The sequence below is a fragment of the Mustela putorius genome, unplaced genomic scaffold, assembly GCF_011764305.1.
Source record: "Mustela putorius furo isolate JIRA1106 unplaced genomic scaffold, ASM1176430v1.1 tig00000929_pilon_pilon_pilon, whole genome shotgun sequence".
Taxonomy (NCBI): Eukaryota; Metazoa; Chordata; class Mammalia; order Carnivora; family Mustelidae; genus Mustela; species Mustela putorius.
In genome coordinates, this window is record NW_025421520.1 from 6072475 (window position 1) to 6091096 (window position 18622).

The window sequence follows — 18622 nt, forward strand, 5'->3', positions numbered from 1 at the left end:
TGAACCACCTAGACCCCCCTATTTTTACTTATTTGAGAGAGAAAGAGAGAGAGTGCAAGTTGTGGGAGGGGCAGAGAGAGAGGGAGAGAGAGAGAATCTCAAGCAGACTCCTCACTGAGCACAAAGCCCCATGTGGGGCTCGATCCCACAGCCCTGAGATCACCACCAGAACCAGAATCAAGAGTCAGACGTTCAACCGACTGAGGCACCCAGGCACCGCAGTCCAGCACACGTTTTGAAATGCAGTGTTTTCATAACCGTCTGCTCATACATACTTTGCCATGTCCTTTACATTGTCTTCTGTGATCTGTGAATTATTAGTGGTTTTTTAAGTGTGTTTTTAGTGTGTTTTTAAGTCCTTGAATATACAGAGACTTTAGTTATTTTGTTATTAATTATTTCTAATTTTATTTCATTGAGTTCACAGACTATGATCTTCCAGTGATCTTTGGGTTTTTTTTTTAAGACTTTATTTATTTATTTGAACAGACAGAGATCACAAGTAGGCAGAGAGGCAGGCAGAGAGAGAAGTGGAAGCAGGCTCCCCGCTGAGCAGAGAGCCCGATGTGGGGCTCGATCCCAGGACCCTGAGATCATGACCTGAGCCGCAGGCAGAGGCTTCAACCCACTGAGCCACCCAGGCACCCCTGTTTTTTTTTTTTTTTTTGAGAGAGTTATCTAATAAATGGGACTATTGTATTTATTGGTCCTACTTCTCGATTTTCTCATATTGTTAAGATTTCCTGCATATGCTCCTGTGATGCTCAAGAAAACAGTCCCATTTTCTAATACTCACCAGACAATAGGGAGACGTGACCATAAATACTTTCCAGCTCGGGGAGAGGCAATAGGAACCGAGAGACGCTCCCCAAATGATATTTTTGTTCCCATCCCAATGGTATACCCAGAGCACAAATCCAATCGAAGCCGACATTCCGGCATTCGTGCAACCAGGCCATCGACCTGTTCCCTGGGCTCCCAGGGTCAGGCACCCCAGTCCCAGACCTGCAAATTTCCCCTGAGTCTTTGAGGGCTTTACACACAAGAAAAGGAATCATCAGATGATGTTCAAATGCTGTCATTGGAGATCAACCAAAAACATGAGAAATTAAATCTGTTCTTTTTAAATATTTTCTTTCTTTCTTTACTTATTTATTTGAGAGAGAGCACAAGTGGGGGTTAGTGCCAGAGGGAGAGGAAGAAGCAGGTTCCCCAGTGAACAGGGAGCCCGACGCAGGGCTCGATCCCAAGACCCCAGGATCATGACCTGAGTTAAAGGCAGACCTTTAACCAACTGAGCCATCCAGGCACACTGAGAAATTAAATCTTAAGAAAAAAAGGGCACAAGGCATATGGCTAAGAGTGAGGGAGAGAGCAGAGAACTGGCTGGACAGGCAAGACAGCCCGCTGCCTGTCAGTTCACCCCCATCCAGGGACACATGCTCGGGCACGCCCTCAGAAGCCCCCACGACTGACACTGTGGGCACCCCACCCCGACCGACACTGGCCATAGGGACCCGCGTGCCTGCACCACAGGCACCATCCCAGGGCTCACTGGCGATGTCGGCAATGCCGGGAGAATGGACTGTATCCAAGGGACTCACTCCCTCAAGGGACAGTGGCTGGTCCCACCAAAAGCCACCTTGGGGACCCTGCGTGTGAGACAAACAGAAGGACACCCAGGGCAGGAGGCAAGGAAGCCACGGGCAGTGGCAGGAGGCAGCATTAGCGCCAAGGCGGAGGGCGCTGTGGCCAGCCCCAGACAGGAGGTGGGAAAGCTGGCCCGTGTGTCCTTCTTACGTTCACATCAAGACCGAGCCTCCCCGACCCCAAGAACTCCGCGTGATCCATTCTTCCTCCAGGAGCCCCAAGCCACACACACACCCGGGGACTTCTAGGAGCGCTCGCCTGCGGAGAAGTCCGCCTGTCCCCTCTGTCCCTCAGCTTGTGTTTCTCTCACCTCCCCCTGGGCACCCCATGCCACCCACCTCCAGAGCGCCTCTGGCCCCGCACACGGACACAGTCCACACTGCTTCTAGAAACAAAGGCTCTCTTGAACCCACATGCTTTAAACTTAATGTCCAGGGGGCGCTGCTTGTCCCTAGAAGACAAGGAGAAGAACCAGCTCGTCCCCTCACGAATGAAAGAACTTCAGGTCCTTCCCACATTTCAGAGGCCCCTATCCCCAGGGGCTCTGCCTAACGATAGCTTTTAGAAAAGATTATTATGAGGGCGCCTGGGTGGCTCAGTGTGTTGCCTGTCCGGCTGTCTGGGGCCGTGGGGGGATCGAGCCCCAAGCCAGGTCCCACACTCAGCACGCGCTCACTCTCTTTCTTTCAAATAAATAAACCTTTAAACAACTAAGATAAAAGTAATTATGATTAAACGCAACAGCTAACATGTTGTCTTGAAGCATCTGCCTTTGAAATGGCCCATGTTCCAGGCTAGTTCAGGACGAGCAGAGAGAATTTGTTTTCCGTGGGTTTAACCGAGGACCTTCCAGAAACAAAGGTCTGCTCCAAGGGGTCTTTCTGTCTCTGCCGCTAGAAACTGCAGTCATCTTGCCTCAAGAAAGAAAAAAGCTCTAGTCCTACACGCATCTGCTCTGGAGTAGAGGAGGCAGCGGCCATAGCAAGAGCGTGGCTGAGTCACAGGAACAGTGTAGGGACCAAGGCGGAGGATTCTGCTCTGTGCAGCCCCAAAGAGCCCACACAAGCGGTACAGAAGCGACTGCGGAATTTCATCCCTGAAAGAAACTTCAGAGGGTGGCTCGTCTGCACGGCTCATTTCCTGCATCAGAACTAACTGCGGTTCAAAATGGCAAAGGTGTTGGGGCGCCTGGGTGGCTCAGTGGGTTGAGCACCCACCTCTTGGTTTTGGCTCAGGTCACGATCTCAGGGTCACGGGATCAAGCCCCGTGTCAGGCTCTGTGCTCAGCGGGGAGTCTGCTCCCTGTTCTCTCTTCCCTTCTCCCTCTTCCACTCCCCTACCTCACCTGTGTTCACTCTCTCTCTCTCTCTCTCTCTCTCTCAAATAAATAAACAAATCTTTTTAAAATATATTTTTTAAATTGTAAGGGTCTTCCAAAGCCACATAGCAATACTAGACACCAGTCCTTGACCCTTGGTCTAGATTCTTGGGCCTTGCCTCCAGTTGGGAGGGGCCTCAGAGCAGCTGGTGAGGAACTGCCAAATCAGCACTTAAGGACTCACGCCTGGCCCCCCCGGGAAGGAGATGGCCACCCCAATCTGTTCATCTACTGGCAGTTTTTGGCTGAAAACCTACGGGTAACTGGCCCCACACAGAACTGAATAAAGATACTTGTGATCTCTTGCACGTGCAAAGAGCTTCAAGCTTGAATTCCTCAAGACATTTCCTTAGTCTGGGGTCTTCCTAGAAGCGGAGCCTGAGACAAGGATTCCGCCCAAGGGGAATAAGTACTATTGAGAAGTTCTCTCTGGAGAAGGGGAGTGGGAAGCAAGATTGGGTAGGGAAAGAGCCAGTGATGGGGTCTCGGCTGGAAACTGGTGTCCTCGGATCCCCCGGGGGGTTTCTGAGCCCCGGCTGCACTCCAGAGCTCACCCCCTACCGTGTCAGCCTCAGTAGGGGTTGGCTGGGGCAGCCCATAGCCAACCGGCTGTGAACCATTAGCAGCCAATACTCACAACAGCTCGGAAACGGCAGCTGGTGTGGCGCCAGCAGCATCCATAGCAGACATCCTTTCGCTGGGGCGTCATTCCCGTGAGGGCACTGAGGCCTGGCCATGTTTGGAAGGGGCTCAGACAAAGGGGAGAGGCTGACCCACAGAGTGGGGGGGAAGAACTGCTTCCTCACCCAGGACTGGACACTTTCTGGGCCCTTCTGTCTAGGTCAGGAGAGGTGCTGCTGGCAAACATCCCTAGGATAGGGTGGGGACGGCTGCGGCTGGGGTCCTGAACTCTGCTGGAGGCGGCAGCTTGTCTCCACACCCACGAGCCAGCCTCTGAGGAACGCGCATCTCCAGCTCCTCCCAGAAGGGTGAACGGAATGTCTGAGTCAAAAGGCCAGCCGGGGCGGAGGGAAAGCGACAGTGCAGAGTGCCCACACCCCCCTGTCTGCGGATCTCACTGACATGCAGCTCCTGGCTCGGGTCCTGGAATGGGGCAGCCACTGTGCAGGGACAAGGTCCCAGGTAGTTCGATGGTGCTGGTCGGAGCAGGAGTGACGTCCTACCCACCGGGAGCCCACTCACTGCTTCTCCTTCTGGTTGCCCCTGGTGAACTGGCCCTTCACTGGCTCTCGGACCACGGGCTCCAGGAGGGACCGACCCCTCGGCGGCAGTGCAGGCCCGGCCTGGCCTTTCAGATCACTGCCTCAGCAGGCCAAGAGCCGAGGGCTTCTTCTTGTCCTGTGTGAGAGCTGGGGAGGCAGCCCCCAAGAGGAAGGGCAGAGCCAAAGATGGGCTGGGGACCTGGCTGTCACCATCAAGTCCCTGCACAGCTGCCCCATGAGCCGACACGTCCCCATTTTGTCATCAGTCCATTTGAGTTGAACAAGAGTTGAACAAGAGTGCTGCCGGATGGACCCCCAGCAGACCCAAGTTCCAAAGCCCCCCTCCTTGAGTCACTGCCCCTCAGGACGTTCTTTGGCTGATAGAAACAATCGACGCCACCCCAAATCTGACTCAAAGAGCAGAACACAGGGGCACCTGGGTGGCTTCTCAGCTGAGCATCTGACTCTTGATTTTTTAAAAAGATTTTATTTACTTATTTGACAAAAAAAGACAAAGATAGCAAAAGAGAGGATGAGTGGGGAGGAGAGGGAGCAGTAGGCTCCCCGCTGAGCAGGGAGCCCAACGCAGGGCTCGATCCCAGGGCTCTGGGATCACGACCCGGGCTGAAGGCAGACGCTTTACCGACAGCCATCTAGGCACCCCGACTCTTGGCTTTTGGCTCAGGTCATGATCTCAGGGGCAGGAGATGGAGCCTGAAGTCTCAGGGCCCACACTCAGCGGGGAGTCAGCCTGAGATTCTCTCTCACCCTCTGCCCCTCCCCCCGCTCATGCTCTGTCTCTCTCTCAAACAAATGTTTAAAAAAAAAAAAGAACAGGACACAGAAGCAAGGTTCCAGGGTGAGCCTTGGCCGTGATCAGTACCAGTGCCTCACCAACAGCAGGAGGGAAGTAACTCACTTACGGGGACAGGTGGCCAAGCTACTCATCGCTGCGATGCTGTGGCTTTTGAGCTATGCTTTCTCCAGCCTTCGGCCACCATGGAACATAACTCCCCGAGACAGAACGGAGGCAGAGCTAGAAGCCACCGCCCTGCTCCCAGCTCCCTGCTGAGCCCCAAATGACCACAGGTCACACAGCTGATGTCGAGGGAACATTTATTCCACTTGGTCAGCCCTGGCCGGTCTTAGTGGCCAACAGAAATATCCAGCCCTGACACCACTGCCACACACTCCTGCGTAGCCATGTCGGGGGTCCCTCCTGCCCTGCTGCCCCAGATAGGGGAGGACCTGAGGGCCCCTACGGCCATTACTGCCCCGGGGGAGCCAGCTCACGACCCAGCAAGATGCACCCATGCGGAGCTCACGGGTCCTCTCCTCACCGCCAGGCACCACACAGCCTCCAGCACTGGACCCATCAGCCAGCTGACAAGTATTTCCTGAGTGTTAGGAGCCCAGCCCTGTGCTGGACCCTATTGGGCTTCGAGAAGACATGGCCCGTCCCTCCAGTCTAGCTGGAGACCCCACACACACACATCCACATGCGTGCGCACGGACAACCCGGGGTCCCCGATGGTGAGATGGCGTGTCAACACAGGGACTGTTCGGAGGACGAGGATGGAGGGCCTGGCGGAGAAGAGGGATCGGCAGGGTGGGGGAAGGGCCACATTTTGGAGCAATTCCAGGGAAGACAGAGAAGGCAACAGTGGGTGTGGGCGACAAGTTACAGGGAAGGGAGAGAGAGGACGACCAGCAGAGAAGACAGTGCATCTGCGAGGCTCCCTCCAGGCGGGCCAAGGGTCAGAGCACATGGAAGCTTCTAGAGCACAGATTGCCTCCTCTTCCTCTGCTCTTCCCCTGAGCAGTCTGATATCAGGACGAGGCGGATGGCAGATGGCCCATAGACCCTCTGTGCCAGACCGCATGGGAGACCCCACCAGCAAGGTCCCAGGCCAGGAGCCGGGGAGGCCTCCCGACAAGCCTGACCAAACGTAGCTTGGCCCTGGGACCTCTCAGCAGAACAACTGCACTGTGACCCACACAACTCACATTGCTGGGCTTGGAACCAAATCCCATGGCTATAGGCCTCTCCCCACCCCCAAGGATTGCACTAAATATCACGGCATCATGACCGGTTGGTTGTCATCAAAAACCCATTCCAGCCCTAATCGCCCGCATCTCTTCAGGTCAAGTGGTTCATTCTGAGGAGGCCAGTGAGCTCCAGGCCAACCAGCTCAGGGTGAAAACCAAAGTGGTCACCCCTGTCCCACTGTCCACACCAGAGCACTGGCAGGCCCCAGGAGTGAGGCTCGGTCTCCCTGCCCAGCTGTCTCCACCCCGTGCCCGGCTGCAGCTGAACTCCTGGTCTAGCAGGGGACGGCCCGCCGTGGCTTGGCTGCTGGAAGCAGGATCCCTCCCCCAGGTAGCCTCAGTCCAAGTTCACGCTCACCCCACATCCATAGAAATTCCAGCTTTCCCCGCCACCTCTACGGTGAAATCGAAGTCCAGGCTGCGTGGCAAAAACCAGCAGCCAGGTAGCCACCACAAGCAGCCCCAAACCAGACAAGAGCAAACCCAGCCCAGCGAGCCTCCAGCAATGTTCGCGGAAGGGAGGAAAGGTTCTAGAAGCCTGATGCATGGTCAGGCCCAGGAGAAGAGAGTGGAAGGGTCCCCGCCTCAGAATCCTTTATTCCTGGATGAGGGCAGGAAGCTCAGCCGGGGGAGGGAAAAGTGCTACTTGTGTAGTGACCCAGGTTCTACGTCTGGTGAAGAACGAGTGGCGGGTTGTGTCCGGGAGCTCTGAACTTGTTTGTAGATTTTTGTGTCTGCATGAGTATGCGTGTTTTCCTGGGGAGAAGGTTCATAACGTTTGTGAGATTTTCCAAGGGCTTCATGCCTCCCACGGACGAAGAACGGTCGCTCTGAGAGCGACGCCTGCGGCAGGTATGGGCCACACCTGGGCAAGGCTTTGCCTCTAGAACCAGGTCTGCCACCGACTTGCCGAGTTCTCTTAGGCAGGTGCAGAGAAGCCGGCTCTCCACACAGGCATTGTCTCTGTGGCCGCAGGAGAGTGGACCGTGGCCGGGCCGCCAGGACGAGCTCTCCTCCAGCTGTGACTCCCACCAGGTTGGGGGAGTTTTTCCACCGGGGCACAAAAGCCGCCTCCAATTCCAGGCTCCACGGATCCCCTCTGCAGGACACCTCCGGAAATAGGTCTTCTTAGGGGACGTGTCCTTATGCCAGCGGGCAGGCCCCCACAGGGTCCCATTCCTCGTCTCTGGGCTCGGATGTGCCTGACACACCACTCAGAGGGCCTGCCCACTCCACATCTGTTCATGGAGACAAAGAAACCAGGGTCAGGTCTGGGGCTCTGACACAGCCCTACCCAGCCATCTGCACCACCCCCCTGCTCCCTCCCCCGGCCCTGTGGCTAGGTGGGAGCCGTCAGCTGGGCCACCCTGCACTTGTCCGGAGCTTCGAGCCAGTCCTCTAAGCCCCCTACCAAGTGCTCTGGGATTATCAGTCTATTTTACCACTGAGACAACTTGAGTTCAGTGCGTTCAAGCTCCGGATGTCCCAGGTCCCGGTTTAATCTCCCCATCTCCGCCACTAAGTACTCGTCCACATAGCAGTGGCCACCTGGTGGCAGGCCGAAGGCCACTGACCCCCAAGGAGCCATGAGGCTCTAAGAAAGGGTGGAGGGTGGAGACAGGTCTCTGGCACCTAGCAAGGTGGTGGCACAGGCTAGGCACAGAGCAAGGGCTCTGTGAGTGCAGGTCCCCTCCAATACTCCAACTCCCTTCCTCCCAACCCACTACTGTGGATGCCATGCTCCCCCAGACCCCCACACCACCCAAGGGCACTCCTCCCCAGGATCCTACCACCTGCTCTCCAGTCCCAGTCCCCCATCGACCCTCCACGTTCCCACCAGCAGGAGCCTCCCTTGCAGGCAGTGCGGTAGAGATGAAGGGTCTTGGGGGCCAGGCTTGCACTGCTCCACCACTAAGCACTTAGGGAGATTTGGAGCAAGCTTGGCTGAGCCTCAGTTTCTTCAACTGCTACATGGCTCACGACGCCTGTGCTCTGGAGCACTGACTTGGAATTGGGGACCTGGGGGCCAGACCTGGCTCTCCCCTTGGTCAAGCCTCTTAGCTAGGGGCCTCATTCTCTCTTGCCCAGATAACCCCACAACCCTCAAGGCTCCTGCCTGTCCCCACAGTGCTTCCATTTCTCCTTGAGCTGCATGTCTGAGATCACCATGCTCTCCTCATTAAACAGCTTGGTGTCCTCTCTCCCAGGCCACAAGCTCCTTTGTAGGGCAAATACGAGCCTCCTCTATATGACCCCTGCCTCAGAGACCCTCCATCTTCACTCTCCCTAGAGGACTTGTATTCAACCCCAGAACCCAGTTTAAGCCATCAGAAGGTCTTGGGGACACCAGTCCCCTCCCCCACCTCCCAGAGCACTTTATAGTCTGTCCCTTAGGAGAGCCTGCAACCCCCGTGTTGGTAACAAGTGTCCCCACCGCCCCCACCAAGGTTTTGTGTCTGTACCTCCTCCCAAGAGCACAGCACTTGGGACACACCGGGGTGCTCAGTAGAAGTTTCTGGAGCATTGAGGTCATCCTCTCTTATCTGGTCATGTTTAACTACAATCCTTACACTATCCCAGGGAGAAGTCCCTTGTTAAATGCAACTTACAGATGAAAAAACTGAGTCATGAAGTGATGTGACTTCTCAAGTACCCCAGAGAGTAAGTGATGGGGCCAGGAGGCCTTGGGGGCCGGGGGTGGCCTGGGCATTGTGGAGAGGGGCCTCTCCGGTGGCTTCCAACTCTGACATTCTGGGAATGAAGATCTAGTAAGAAGCTAGTCATAGCCCCAGAGCCCAGGGCCTCCCACCTCTCCTGCCTGCCCGCCCCCCAAGCCCTGCCCAGGCCTGAGAGGGGCTCTGGGTGGCCCTTCGGTCTCACCTACTCTAGGCCGGCTGAGCATGAGGAAAACCAACGCAGGGGCCCAGAGGCCAGCCAGAGGGTGGAGAAGACACGGGAGGAGGCGTCCCAAGCCGGGCAGCGGCCCCCTCCTTCAAGACCCCGAGCCAGCCCTCCCCGTCTCCAGGGATCGCGTCCAGAACGGGGGCGGCGGCCCGGCGCCCTCTCCGGGAGTGGTGGACGCGGCCCCGGGGCCGGAGACGGGCGGCGGCCGGCCCCGGGGCGCATCAGAGCACGCGGCCTAAATGGGCCGCGGGGCCGTCGGGCGCGTGGCCGTGGCTGCGCTGGTGCGTCTTGAGCGAGCCCTCGCGCGCGAAGCTCTTGCCGCAGCGGGCGCAGAAGTAGGGCCGCCGCTCCCCGAACACGCCGGGCCGGCGCGGGTGCGGCGCGGGCATGCGCGCGTGCGTGCGCTGGTGGTTGAGCAGGAAGCGCGGCTCGCGGAAGCAGCGGCCGCACTGCGCGCACTGGTGCGGCTTCTCGCCGCTGTGGATGCGCTGGTGCGTGAGCAGGTTCTGCTTGAGGCTGAAGCAGCGGCCGCACTCGGGGCAGGGGAAGGGCCGCTCGCCGGTGTGCGTGCGCTGGTGCACCTCGAGGTTGTGCTTGACGCTGAAGGCCTTGCCGCACTCGGGGCACACGAAGGCGGCCGCGCGGCCGCCCCCCGCGTGCGCCTTCTGGTGCCGCACCAGGCTGGGCTGCTGCGAGAAGGTCTGGCCGCACAGCGGGCAGCGGTGGGGCTGCTCCTCCGCGGGGTGGTGGATGACCAGGCCTCGCTCGTCCCCCAGGCCCTCCTCCCCGTCCCCCGCAGGGGACCCGCCCCCCGAGGACGCCAGCTCTGTCATGGGCGCTTCCAGCCGCAGTCACCAGCCCCTGGGGAGGCAGAAGCGGAGAGAGAGAGGAGTCAGAAGAGGGGCGGTGGGGGAGCACCCAAGGATGAGCCGGCCCCCAAGCTCAGGGAGGAGATCGCACTGGCTGCCCGCAGCTTCCGCATCGGCCCCCTCTATAGTCTTGTTCAGGCCAGCGTGAACGCCCCTCTTTCTCCTCTACCCACTAATCACAGCCTGCCCCTTCTTAAGGCCTTTATCAAGTGCCACCTCTTCCCCCTGACCCCTCCAGCCCCTGCTGAGCCCCATGGCCCAACCCCATGACCCCGAGTCATCACGGGCATGCAGGTCAGGCCCCCGCTGTCTCCTGGCCCTGTGCCGGCCCTAAGGACAGAGCCCTCTCCTTCTCATATCTCCCCCACCAAGCACTGGGCCCGCCACACGAACCATTGGATAAATGCCGATAGGTGACATTAGGGGGCTTCTAGTATTACAAGTAAGGCTGCCCCTGGATAGGTCTTATCTCTCCAATTAGAATCTCAAGGAGCGGGGTGCATCCCCAATCTGGAGGGAAGGGTGGGGTCACGCTGTGGGTCGAAGATATTTTTGAGAAGCTTAAAAGAAGAAACAAAACAGAAACCCTGTGAACTTGAAAGTGATCTCAATTAAACATGAAAGGCAGCAGCTCTCTGTTTATCTGAATGAGGCTTGCCCCTGAAAGGTTTGCAAAGCCTTGAAAGGGAGTGTAAGCTCCCAGGAGCTGGTCTCAGCTTGATTCCTCTTGGCATCCCCAGGATACAGACGCCTGGCCCAGTGCTCCACAAACACCCCCAAGTTCTGCTCTATCCCATTCATGCCGGTTCTGTGAGGCTTCTCTTCTCCAGGGCACTGCGTTCCTCTTGAATAGTTTGCCACTGTCCTCACAGCAACCCTGGGGAAGGAGCAGGGCCTTTCTGAGCCCTGCTTTCTAGATGGGGTAACTGAGGTCAGCTTGCTCCCCCAAGGTCACACAAGGTGAGCCAGGACTAGGCCCTAAGTTCCCTGACTCAATGGCAAAAGCTCTTTTCAATGAACCAGCTGCTCATAAACTAACCTCCCCTCAAAACACACACACACACACACACACACACACACACACACATGACCACCACCACTCTCCTGGCTGCCACAGAGTTAGAGACATCCAAAGCACCACTGCTCCTGGAGGAGGCCACTGTCTGCCGCCACCACCTCCCTGTCCTCCCAAAAACCTAGGGCTCCTGCAGAACACACAAACCTGCTCCAGAGTAGGCTGGGGGCACTCCCCTGCAGCCTCCATCCCCATCAGGGACCTAGACCTCCACGCAGGCCTTCTCCTCGCTTCCAGATCTCACTGCTTGCTACAACCTCAGTCGACCTATCTGCAGAGTGGGATCTCCAAGATCCCCCTTTGTCTCCCCCTCCCCAGGCCAGCGTGGAACACACACTCACCCTGGAGAAGGGGACAAGTGCTACTTGCAGCAGACCCCACCCACAAGGCTTTCCCCAGCTAGCTGCACTGACATTTGCAAAGACAGACCATCACAGTCCTCTTGGCCAGACTCAGCAGGGCCTTGTCTCCAGGCAGCCTCCGGGCTCTCCCCAGGCAAATCCCTGAGTAAGGCCCCCGACTACGGAGAAGGTCTAAAGCAATGGCCCCCTTTTCTCCCCCAAGTTCCTCCATCCCCTCCCGCACTCACAGCCCAGGCTGCGCCCCTGTTCCTCCGGTCTCCAGCAGTGGCTCCTTCCTCTAGAGTCTGCGCTGCCCAGCGCAAATACGGTAACTCTCCCGCAGCGACTCCCGCGCCCCTTCTCCCTCGCCCCCATAAAGACGGCCAGCTTCCCGCACCGCCGTTTTTATGAAATAGCTGCATGAATCAAAACAGCTGACCCCACCCACCCAACCTCCGCACACAACCGTGCAAACTCCCGTGGCCCGAGAGACCCTGGAGAAATATGGTAAACTCTGCGCCGCAACCTCGCCCCCACGAAAATACGTAGGCCTCCCACCCTGCTGCCGCAACCCACCCCAACCCGCTGCAAGCCCCGGCTCCCTCGGGGCGCGGATGCAACCCACCCCCCAGCTCCCGCAGCACCCCCGGGAGGATCACGCAACCCCGGATAAATACGTAATTAAGCCGCGGCGCTCCCCGCTCCAGGAAAGGGTCTGCGCGGCTCCCTGCAAATACGGTAGCGCGCCCGCAGTGACCCGCCCCCAAGGGTCCGGCACCGGCCTCGATAAATACGGTAATCTCCCGCCGCGGCCCCAGCCCCGGCGGCCCGGGACTCACATGGCGCCGCCTCCCGAGCCCGTCGGTCTCCTCCGCAGCGCCGCAGTCGCCAGCGTCGCCGCAGCCGCACAGCAGCCCCGTGAGGCTGGGAGGTCTAACTCGCCAACGACCTGGCTGGCGGAAAAAGCAGGGCTGCGAGCGCTGCGCCCGCCCGGGCAGGAGAGGGAACCGGGCGGGAGCCGGATCGGGAGCAGAACGCCTCGCCGGGCGAGACACCCCAAGCTCCCGGGCCCCTCGCCTCAGCCATTCCCATTTCAGGATCGTCCGAGGCCCCAAGCCGGCAATTCGAGCCTCTTCCTCACCTCCCTCATCCTAAAGCCGCGCTGGCCTGGCCAGGCCCACAGCCTGGCCCCCAGAGCCCAGGAAGCGGGGTGTGGGGGCGCTGGCGGCATAAGCGGGGGTGGGGGGGGTGAGGGCAGGCGGCTGCGGAGCCTGTGGAGCGGGGGAGCCTGTGGAGCGGGGTGTCGTGGGTGGCAGACAGCCATCGCAGGGGCAGAATAGCAACTGCCCGAACTCACCGTGTTGCCAAAGCCTCCCCCACCCCACCCCGGACCCTCTGGCCCGGTTTATGCCACCAGGGCGCCAGGGGACACGGAAGAAGTGACACCCCAACTGTCCCTGCCTTCTCTGAACTGGACCCATTCCGCTCAAGCCAAGATACCCCACAAAAGAGCCACCAATGACACCTCCGTGGACAGGGCTGGGCTGAATCCCAGCTTTCACCTGTCTTTCCATAATAACACCCCTTACCTATACCTTGTCTTTTTACAAGGCCGTTTCCATACATTATCTCATGGGAGCCTTCCAATAACCAGGTGCCATCTAGGTTGCAGGGGTATCGTTATCCTATTTTATAGATGGGAAAAGAAAAGAAAATTGAGACAGCGCAGCTTCCCTGGAGACCCGCAGCCCTAAGTGGCCGAGGCCGCCGGGAAGGCAGGCCCACCAGCCTGCTCAGCCTTCCTGGCATCACTCTGGTACCTAGACCCCCAAACAGAAACACGGTGCAATGATCGTGGCTGGAAATAAGCTTGTCAAGAGTAAAAAAAATAAAAAAAATTTTTTAAAAAATAAGTGCTTTCGAATTTACACTTCATAGATAAAGAGGCCAGAAGGGAAAGTGATCATTTTTAAGTGGAAAGTACTAGAGGAATATCAAGTAGCCTTTTTCTCTGTGGCCCCTGGTAGCTGCCAGGTGGAGGGCCAAGCAGAGCATCTTACAACAGATGGTGGACGTGGCTGCTGGGGTGGCATCAACCCTGAGGAGGGGCTTGGGGAGACACAGGCCTCCTGGTCCCATGAGGCAGCCCCCGCCCCTCGGCAGGTTTCAGTGGGCCCTCCTGGGAACCATACAGTTCCTGGCAAGGTCCACCCGGAAATACACTCAATCCTTATTCTCAGCACCAGACCTGAAGATCGGCCCTGCGGGCTATCGCACCTCGCTCTGTGAACCAGTTGATCCCAGCAGGTCCGCGTCTGGCGGCCCTTTCCGGCCTCTCCAGGACCCCCCAGCCCACACCATCCATGGTGTTCCCGTGGCAGCACACTGAGCTAAATGGTGCTTCTCGAGCTAGACATCCCAAGGAGACTGGTATTTAAAATAGAGGTACCAGGGACGCCTGGATGGCTCAGTTGGTTAAGCCGCTACCTTCGGCTCAGGTCATGATCCCAGCGTCCTGGGATCGAGTCCCACATTGGGCTCCTTGCTCAGCGGGAGCCTGCTTCTCCATCTGCCTCTGCCTGCCACTCTGTCTGCCTGTACTCGCTCTGACAAATAAATAAAATCTTTAAAAATAAATAAATAAAATAGAGGCACCAGGGAGGGAATTCTGGGAAGCCAAAAGAAATGAACCCAGCAGGACAGATGTTCTCATGACATTGCCAAAAGGACCCTCTAACCCCTGATGACCCGCAGCCCTCTGCCCAGGTGCTGGAGCTTTGCTCACGGAACAGCCACGCCTCCCACCTGCCCAGCTCTTGCTACAAAAGTTGTCGCTGCCAAGAGCTACCGGCTGCCATCCCTTCTACAGGCTACAGGACAAATGGGGACACTTAGTCAATGACCAGGTTTTTCAAAAACAAAACCAACAATGCACCCGAAGATATCACTCATGTTTTTAGCAGCATTTTCTAAGTAAGCTATGCCAAAGCCACAAGGCACACAGCTGGGGGATGGGCGTGGGAGGGAGACGACAGCCCCTAAACCCCACCCTGTCTCAGTGGGCGATGCCAAGGGCCCAGGGCTCCCAGGGCCCCCAGGTTCCGGGAAGCCTCCAGTCTCTGCTCTGCCAATGATTGAGTTCTTCTGAGTCACTTCATCTCTCTGGTTTCATACACACGCACCCCGCGCAACACACGCACACACACACATATACATTTCCCCCCACAGTTCTCATGTGCTGTGGTGGACACAACTGAATGGAGATGGGGAGTCTTTCTGCAAACGAAATCACCCTTCTTCACCCAGGTGGGGCTCGTAGTGGGCATGGCAGCCACCACCCCTCCACGAGGCTCATGTGACAGCTGGATGTTGGACCCTAACAAAGGCCTAGGTTGCTCCCAGCCAAAGCATCCCAGGGAACAGCAGGCGTGTGGCCCCCTTGTGGACAGAGGTGTGGACAGCTCAGCGGAGCCCTGGCGGGGACCCTGCTCCTCTCTCCCACACGCAGGGGCTGGGGGCATGCTAGATGGACCGTCTCCCCTGCACCCCCATGTGCTTCCCAGCCAGCCCCAGACAGCTGCTCCTGCACATCCCAGCCTGGGGTTCCTCCAGCTCCTCCTGCTTTGGGCGGCATCCCAGGGTTTTCTGCTCAGCTGGGTCACCGCTTCCCTCCTGACTCACTCCTCCCATCTCCCCTAACTGGACAGGGATCACTACACACCCCGTTCCAAAGCACCGTGTTCTGGCTTCAAACTGCAGTTTAGCGCACACCTTTGTTTTCCCACCAGGTCGTGGGCTCCAAAGGGCAGGGGCTGTGTTTCCGGCATCTCTGGATCCCAAGGGCCCAGCATCGAACAGGCCCCCAGCGGACCTCTGGCAAATGAATGCACACACATCCGTAGGCTGCAGCTGCCAGCATGCTGATGCAGCGTAAGGAATGAGGGGTTGCGGGCAAAGCCACAGCCCTGGCAGCGAGGGCCGGGAGACCCGCCGACGCACGGTTGGAGACGTGGGGCTGTGGGTACAAGGTCTCATCTACTCCAAAGTTCTCTCTCCTTGACTTTCAGACCCAAGATGTGACCTAGGATCAATTCAACTGAGTCCTTAAATTTGCAGCTGGCCTCCTAACACAGGTGGAGACCTCCTTTTTATGGGATGGAGCCCTGTTTGGAGAAAACCCTGTGCTTCTTTCCATACTAAACTTGCACCCACATAAATTCAGTTCCGCAGCTTCTCATGCCGCACTTCAAGTACTCACTAGGCACATGAGGCCGATGGCCGTGGTTTTGGACGGCACATTTATAGAACATTTTCCTCACCCCCAGAAAGTTCTCCTGGACAGTGCCTGTCTAGGGCACTGCCCCCTTCCGGTCTGAGTAACCCAAGGGACAACCTACGGGATGCCGTTCATTTTCCTCTCTTTGCCATGATCCAGTGAGAGCAGTGACACATGAAAACATACTGTTTCTGGCCCCAAAACTTCTCCTCTTGCCAAAAGGTCGAGGGCAGATATTTTTTTTAGCCAAATGACTTAAAGAATAAAAGGAAATGTTCTCAGAAGCATCCTCCACTCCCCCAGATGCTGTCTGCCAAGTCTCCGCTGGTCCCGCTCTCCCCCCCGACCCCATCCGTGCACCTGCCCGTGGGCCTCCCAGCCTCGTCCTCCGGCAGCTCCCCAGGGCTGGGGCTGAAAAGCAGGAAGCCCCAGCCTCCTGAGGTGGCTGCCAGCTTGCTGGCTGACTCAAGGCTTAGGTTGCTTGCCAAAGAGCCAATGTTTCCCCAGTTCCTGGGTCATTCTTCTTCGCTCCCAGCCTGCTTCTAACAAAGGAACACACGGATGACGCCGGCAGTTCTGGGAGTCCCAGCTCCAAGCTCATCTGGCCTGTGGATCCCACCGCAGTCCCGCACTTACCTGGAGGTGGACAGGGCGGAAGGCCTTGACGATCTTGATCTGCTTATGTTTGTTTCCTGTTCGCCTGTGAAACCCTTTTCTCTCCGCATGCTCTAGAGCATTCGGGATTGTAAACCCCTGAGACAGATCTGACCTTCCTCTCTGATTTTACGACATGCCTCTTCCCAAGCATTCCCTGGCCTACTTTTACTATTTTACAACGAAGGGGGATGAAAATTAAAGTCGACAATGCCAGGCCACCCTTGGAAAAGCCGTTGATTGTGGCAATGGAAGGAGCTTGGCTAACAGGCAGCCTGGGTCTGCCCTGGGTTTGTGACATGACCTGGTGGGCCGCAGCATCCCCTCTTCCCTGGAGTACTCCCCGGCCACGGTCACTGACCTCACAGTGAGGCTAAATGACATAGTGAACAACAAAGCTTTGTCAGGGAGCTGGAGCTGGGACAATGTATTCAAGAGCGGACTGAGCTACATGTGTATTAGTGACTTCCCATGAAGGTGCGTCAACTCAAGGTCAGGGACCGTGGTTGCTATTGGCTGAATTGTGTCCCCCACCCCAAATTCATATACTGAAGCCCTGACTCCCTCCCAACAATGTAATGGCATTCAGACCTGGGTCCTTTGGGGGGCAATCAAGTTTCTATGAGGTTCTAACTGGGATCTTCCTTGACATTAGTGCCCTTATAAGAAAAGAGATACAAGAGGGCGTGTTCCCCCGTCCCCCCGCCATGTGAGGACACAGGAAGAAGGCAGTCAAGGGCAAGCCAGGAAATAGGCCCTCACCAGGAACCGGATCTGCCAGCACCTTGAGCTTGGACTCCCCGCCTCCAGACTGTGAGAAATAAATATCTGTTGCTTAAGTCCCGTTTGTTGCGGTGGCCCAAGTACCTGGCACACAGTAAGCTTGTTAGTGAGCCAACGTGTTATCATTCCCTGACCTGGCCAAGGGGACACCGTCTCAGTAATTCTTCGCTCTGACGGATGTGGCCCCGTACCCCCTGTGACCCAAAGCACCCATCTGTGGCATCAATCACTGTGAGTGAACAAACCTCCTCATACTGGCACGGGGAAGGCGGCTGCGTTTAGGCCTCATTAACCCCAAGTCCTGCCAACACAGCTGTTGGACTGCTTTGGGCATTAGACAGAGGCCATCTGGATGAGGACACCTTCAATGGCATAGAAAGTCCCACCTGAGATCCTCAGCGGCTGTCTGCGCTGCCCTTCAGGCACCTGAATCCCCGGGGCTCCGGGGTCTGGCAGGTCTATCCCTGCAGACAGCAGCTTCCCGATGCAGGAGTGGTACTGTGGGGTGCCTTCCTGGAGGAGATGGGCTTGCTTGACTGGGCCTCAGGATTTGCTAAGCGGCAAAGTGGAAGATGCCAACGGCCCATGTGTAAAGCAGGTTGTGCTGAGATCCGGGGCACTGGGGCTCCCTGTGCAGGGCAGCCTGGGAAAGGGGCTGCAGGAGGGGGGCAGGCATTCCGGGAAAGCAGGAGAGCACCTAGGGCCTAGAAAAATCCTCGCTGGACTGGGAGCCCAGCTCTCACAGGGATGGCAACCACGGGGCACAGCGGGCCCAGGGGGCGAGTTCACAGCAGGGCTTGTGACGTAACCAAGCCCAGGCCCAGGAGTGGGCCACCCAGCTGAGTGCTAACCATTCCTGGCACTGTGTCCCCTGGGCGAACCGGATCACCCCCACAGGTCTTTCTGTGATGTTACAGCAAGGAGAGCCCCTGCCACATGAAAGGAATTCAAGAGAATCTGAGAAAGTGGTGACCGACCAAGCAGAAGCCAGATGAAATCTGGCAGCTCCTGGAGGAGGCAGCACTTCCCTGAGTTCAGAGAAGCCGCTGGGCCCCTGGGAGGGGCAGGCAGATGCGGTTCCTCCTCCTAGAGAATGCATGGTCCCCGCTTTTTCCTTGCACCTCCCGGCCATCCAAACCCTAGTACCCCCACCACCCAGCTCTCTGGCAATTCCCCTTCCCTCCTATGGGAGGACACCAGCCAAGGCCACAGGCCCACACGGGAGCCATGGGTCCTCCTGTCAGCACCAGGGTCCCAGCACCTTGCTTTGGAAGGGGCCTCTGAGGCGGGGGTGGGGGGGTGGAGGTGGGTAGAGGTTGAGTAGGGATGTGGGAAGATACCAGACTGGTTTGGAGAGGGCAAGAGAACACCGCCGCCCACTCCCAGCAAGAACCAGGCGTGATAAGCTGCTCGGCTGGTG

General features: G+C 57.6%; 1 protein-coding gene across 8 annotated transcripts; it reads right to left on the reverse strand.

Moving 5' to 3' along the window:
- Window positions 1-5350: 5350 nt before the first annotated feature.
- Window positions 5351-18618, reverse strand: LOC101670481 (zinc finger and SCAN domain-containing protein 2). Of its 8 annotated transcripts, XM_045086398.1 has the most exons (5): window positions 16402-17187; window positions 12329-13174; window positions 9181-10065; window positions 8910-9051; window positions 5351-7538 (listed from the first exon to the last, which is right to left on the reverse strand). In XM_045086398.1, exon 3 carries the CDS (start codon window positions 10035-10037, stop codon window positions 9426-9428), a length of 612 nt encoding a protein of 203 aa, XP_044942333.1. In that variant the 5' UTR covers window positions 10038-10065; window positions 12329-13174; window positions 16402-17187; the 3' UTR covers window positions 5351-7538; window positions 8910-9051; window positions 9181-9425. The 8 variants fall into 8 exon arrangements, with proteins under 8 accessions (XP_044942333.1, XP_044942336.1, XP_044942332.1 ...); XM_045086401.1 differs by lacking the exons at window positions 12329-13174; window positions 16402-17187 and adding an exon at window positions 17589-18618; XM_045086397.1 differs by lacking the exon at window positions 12329-13174.
- Window positions 18619-18622: the final 4 nt, after the last annotated feature.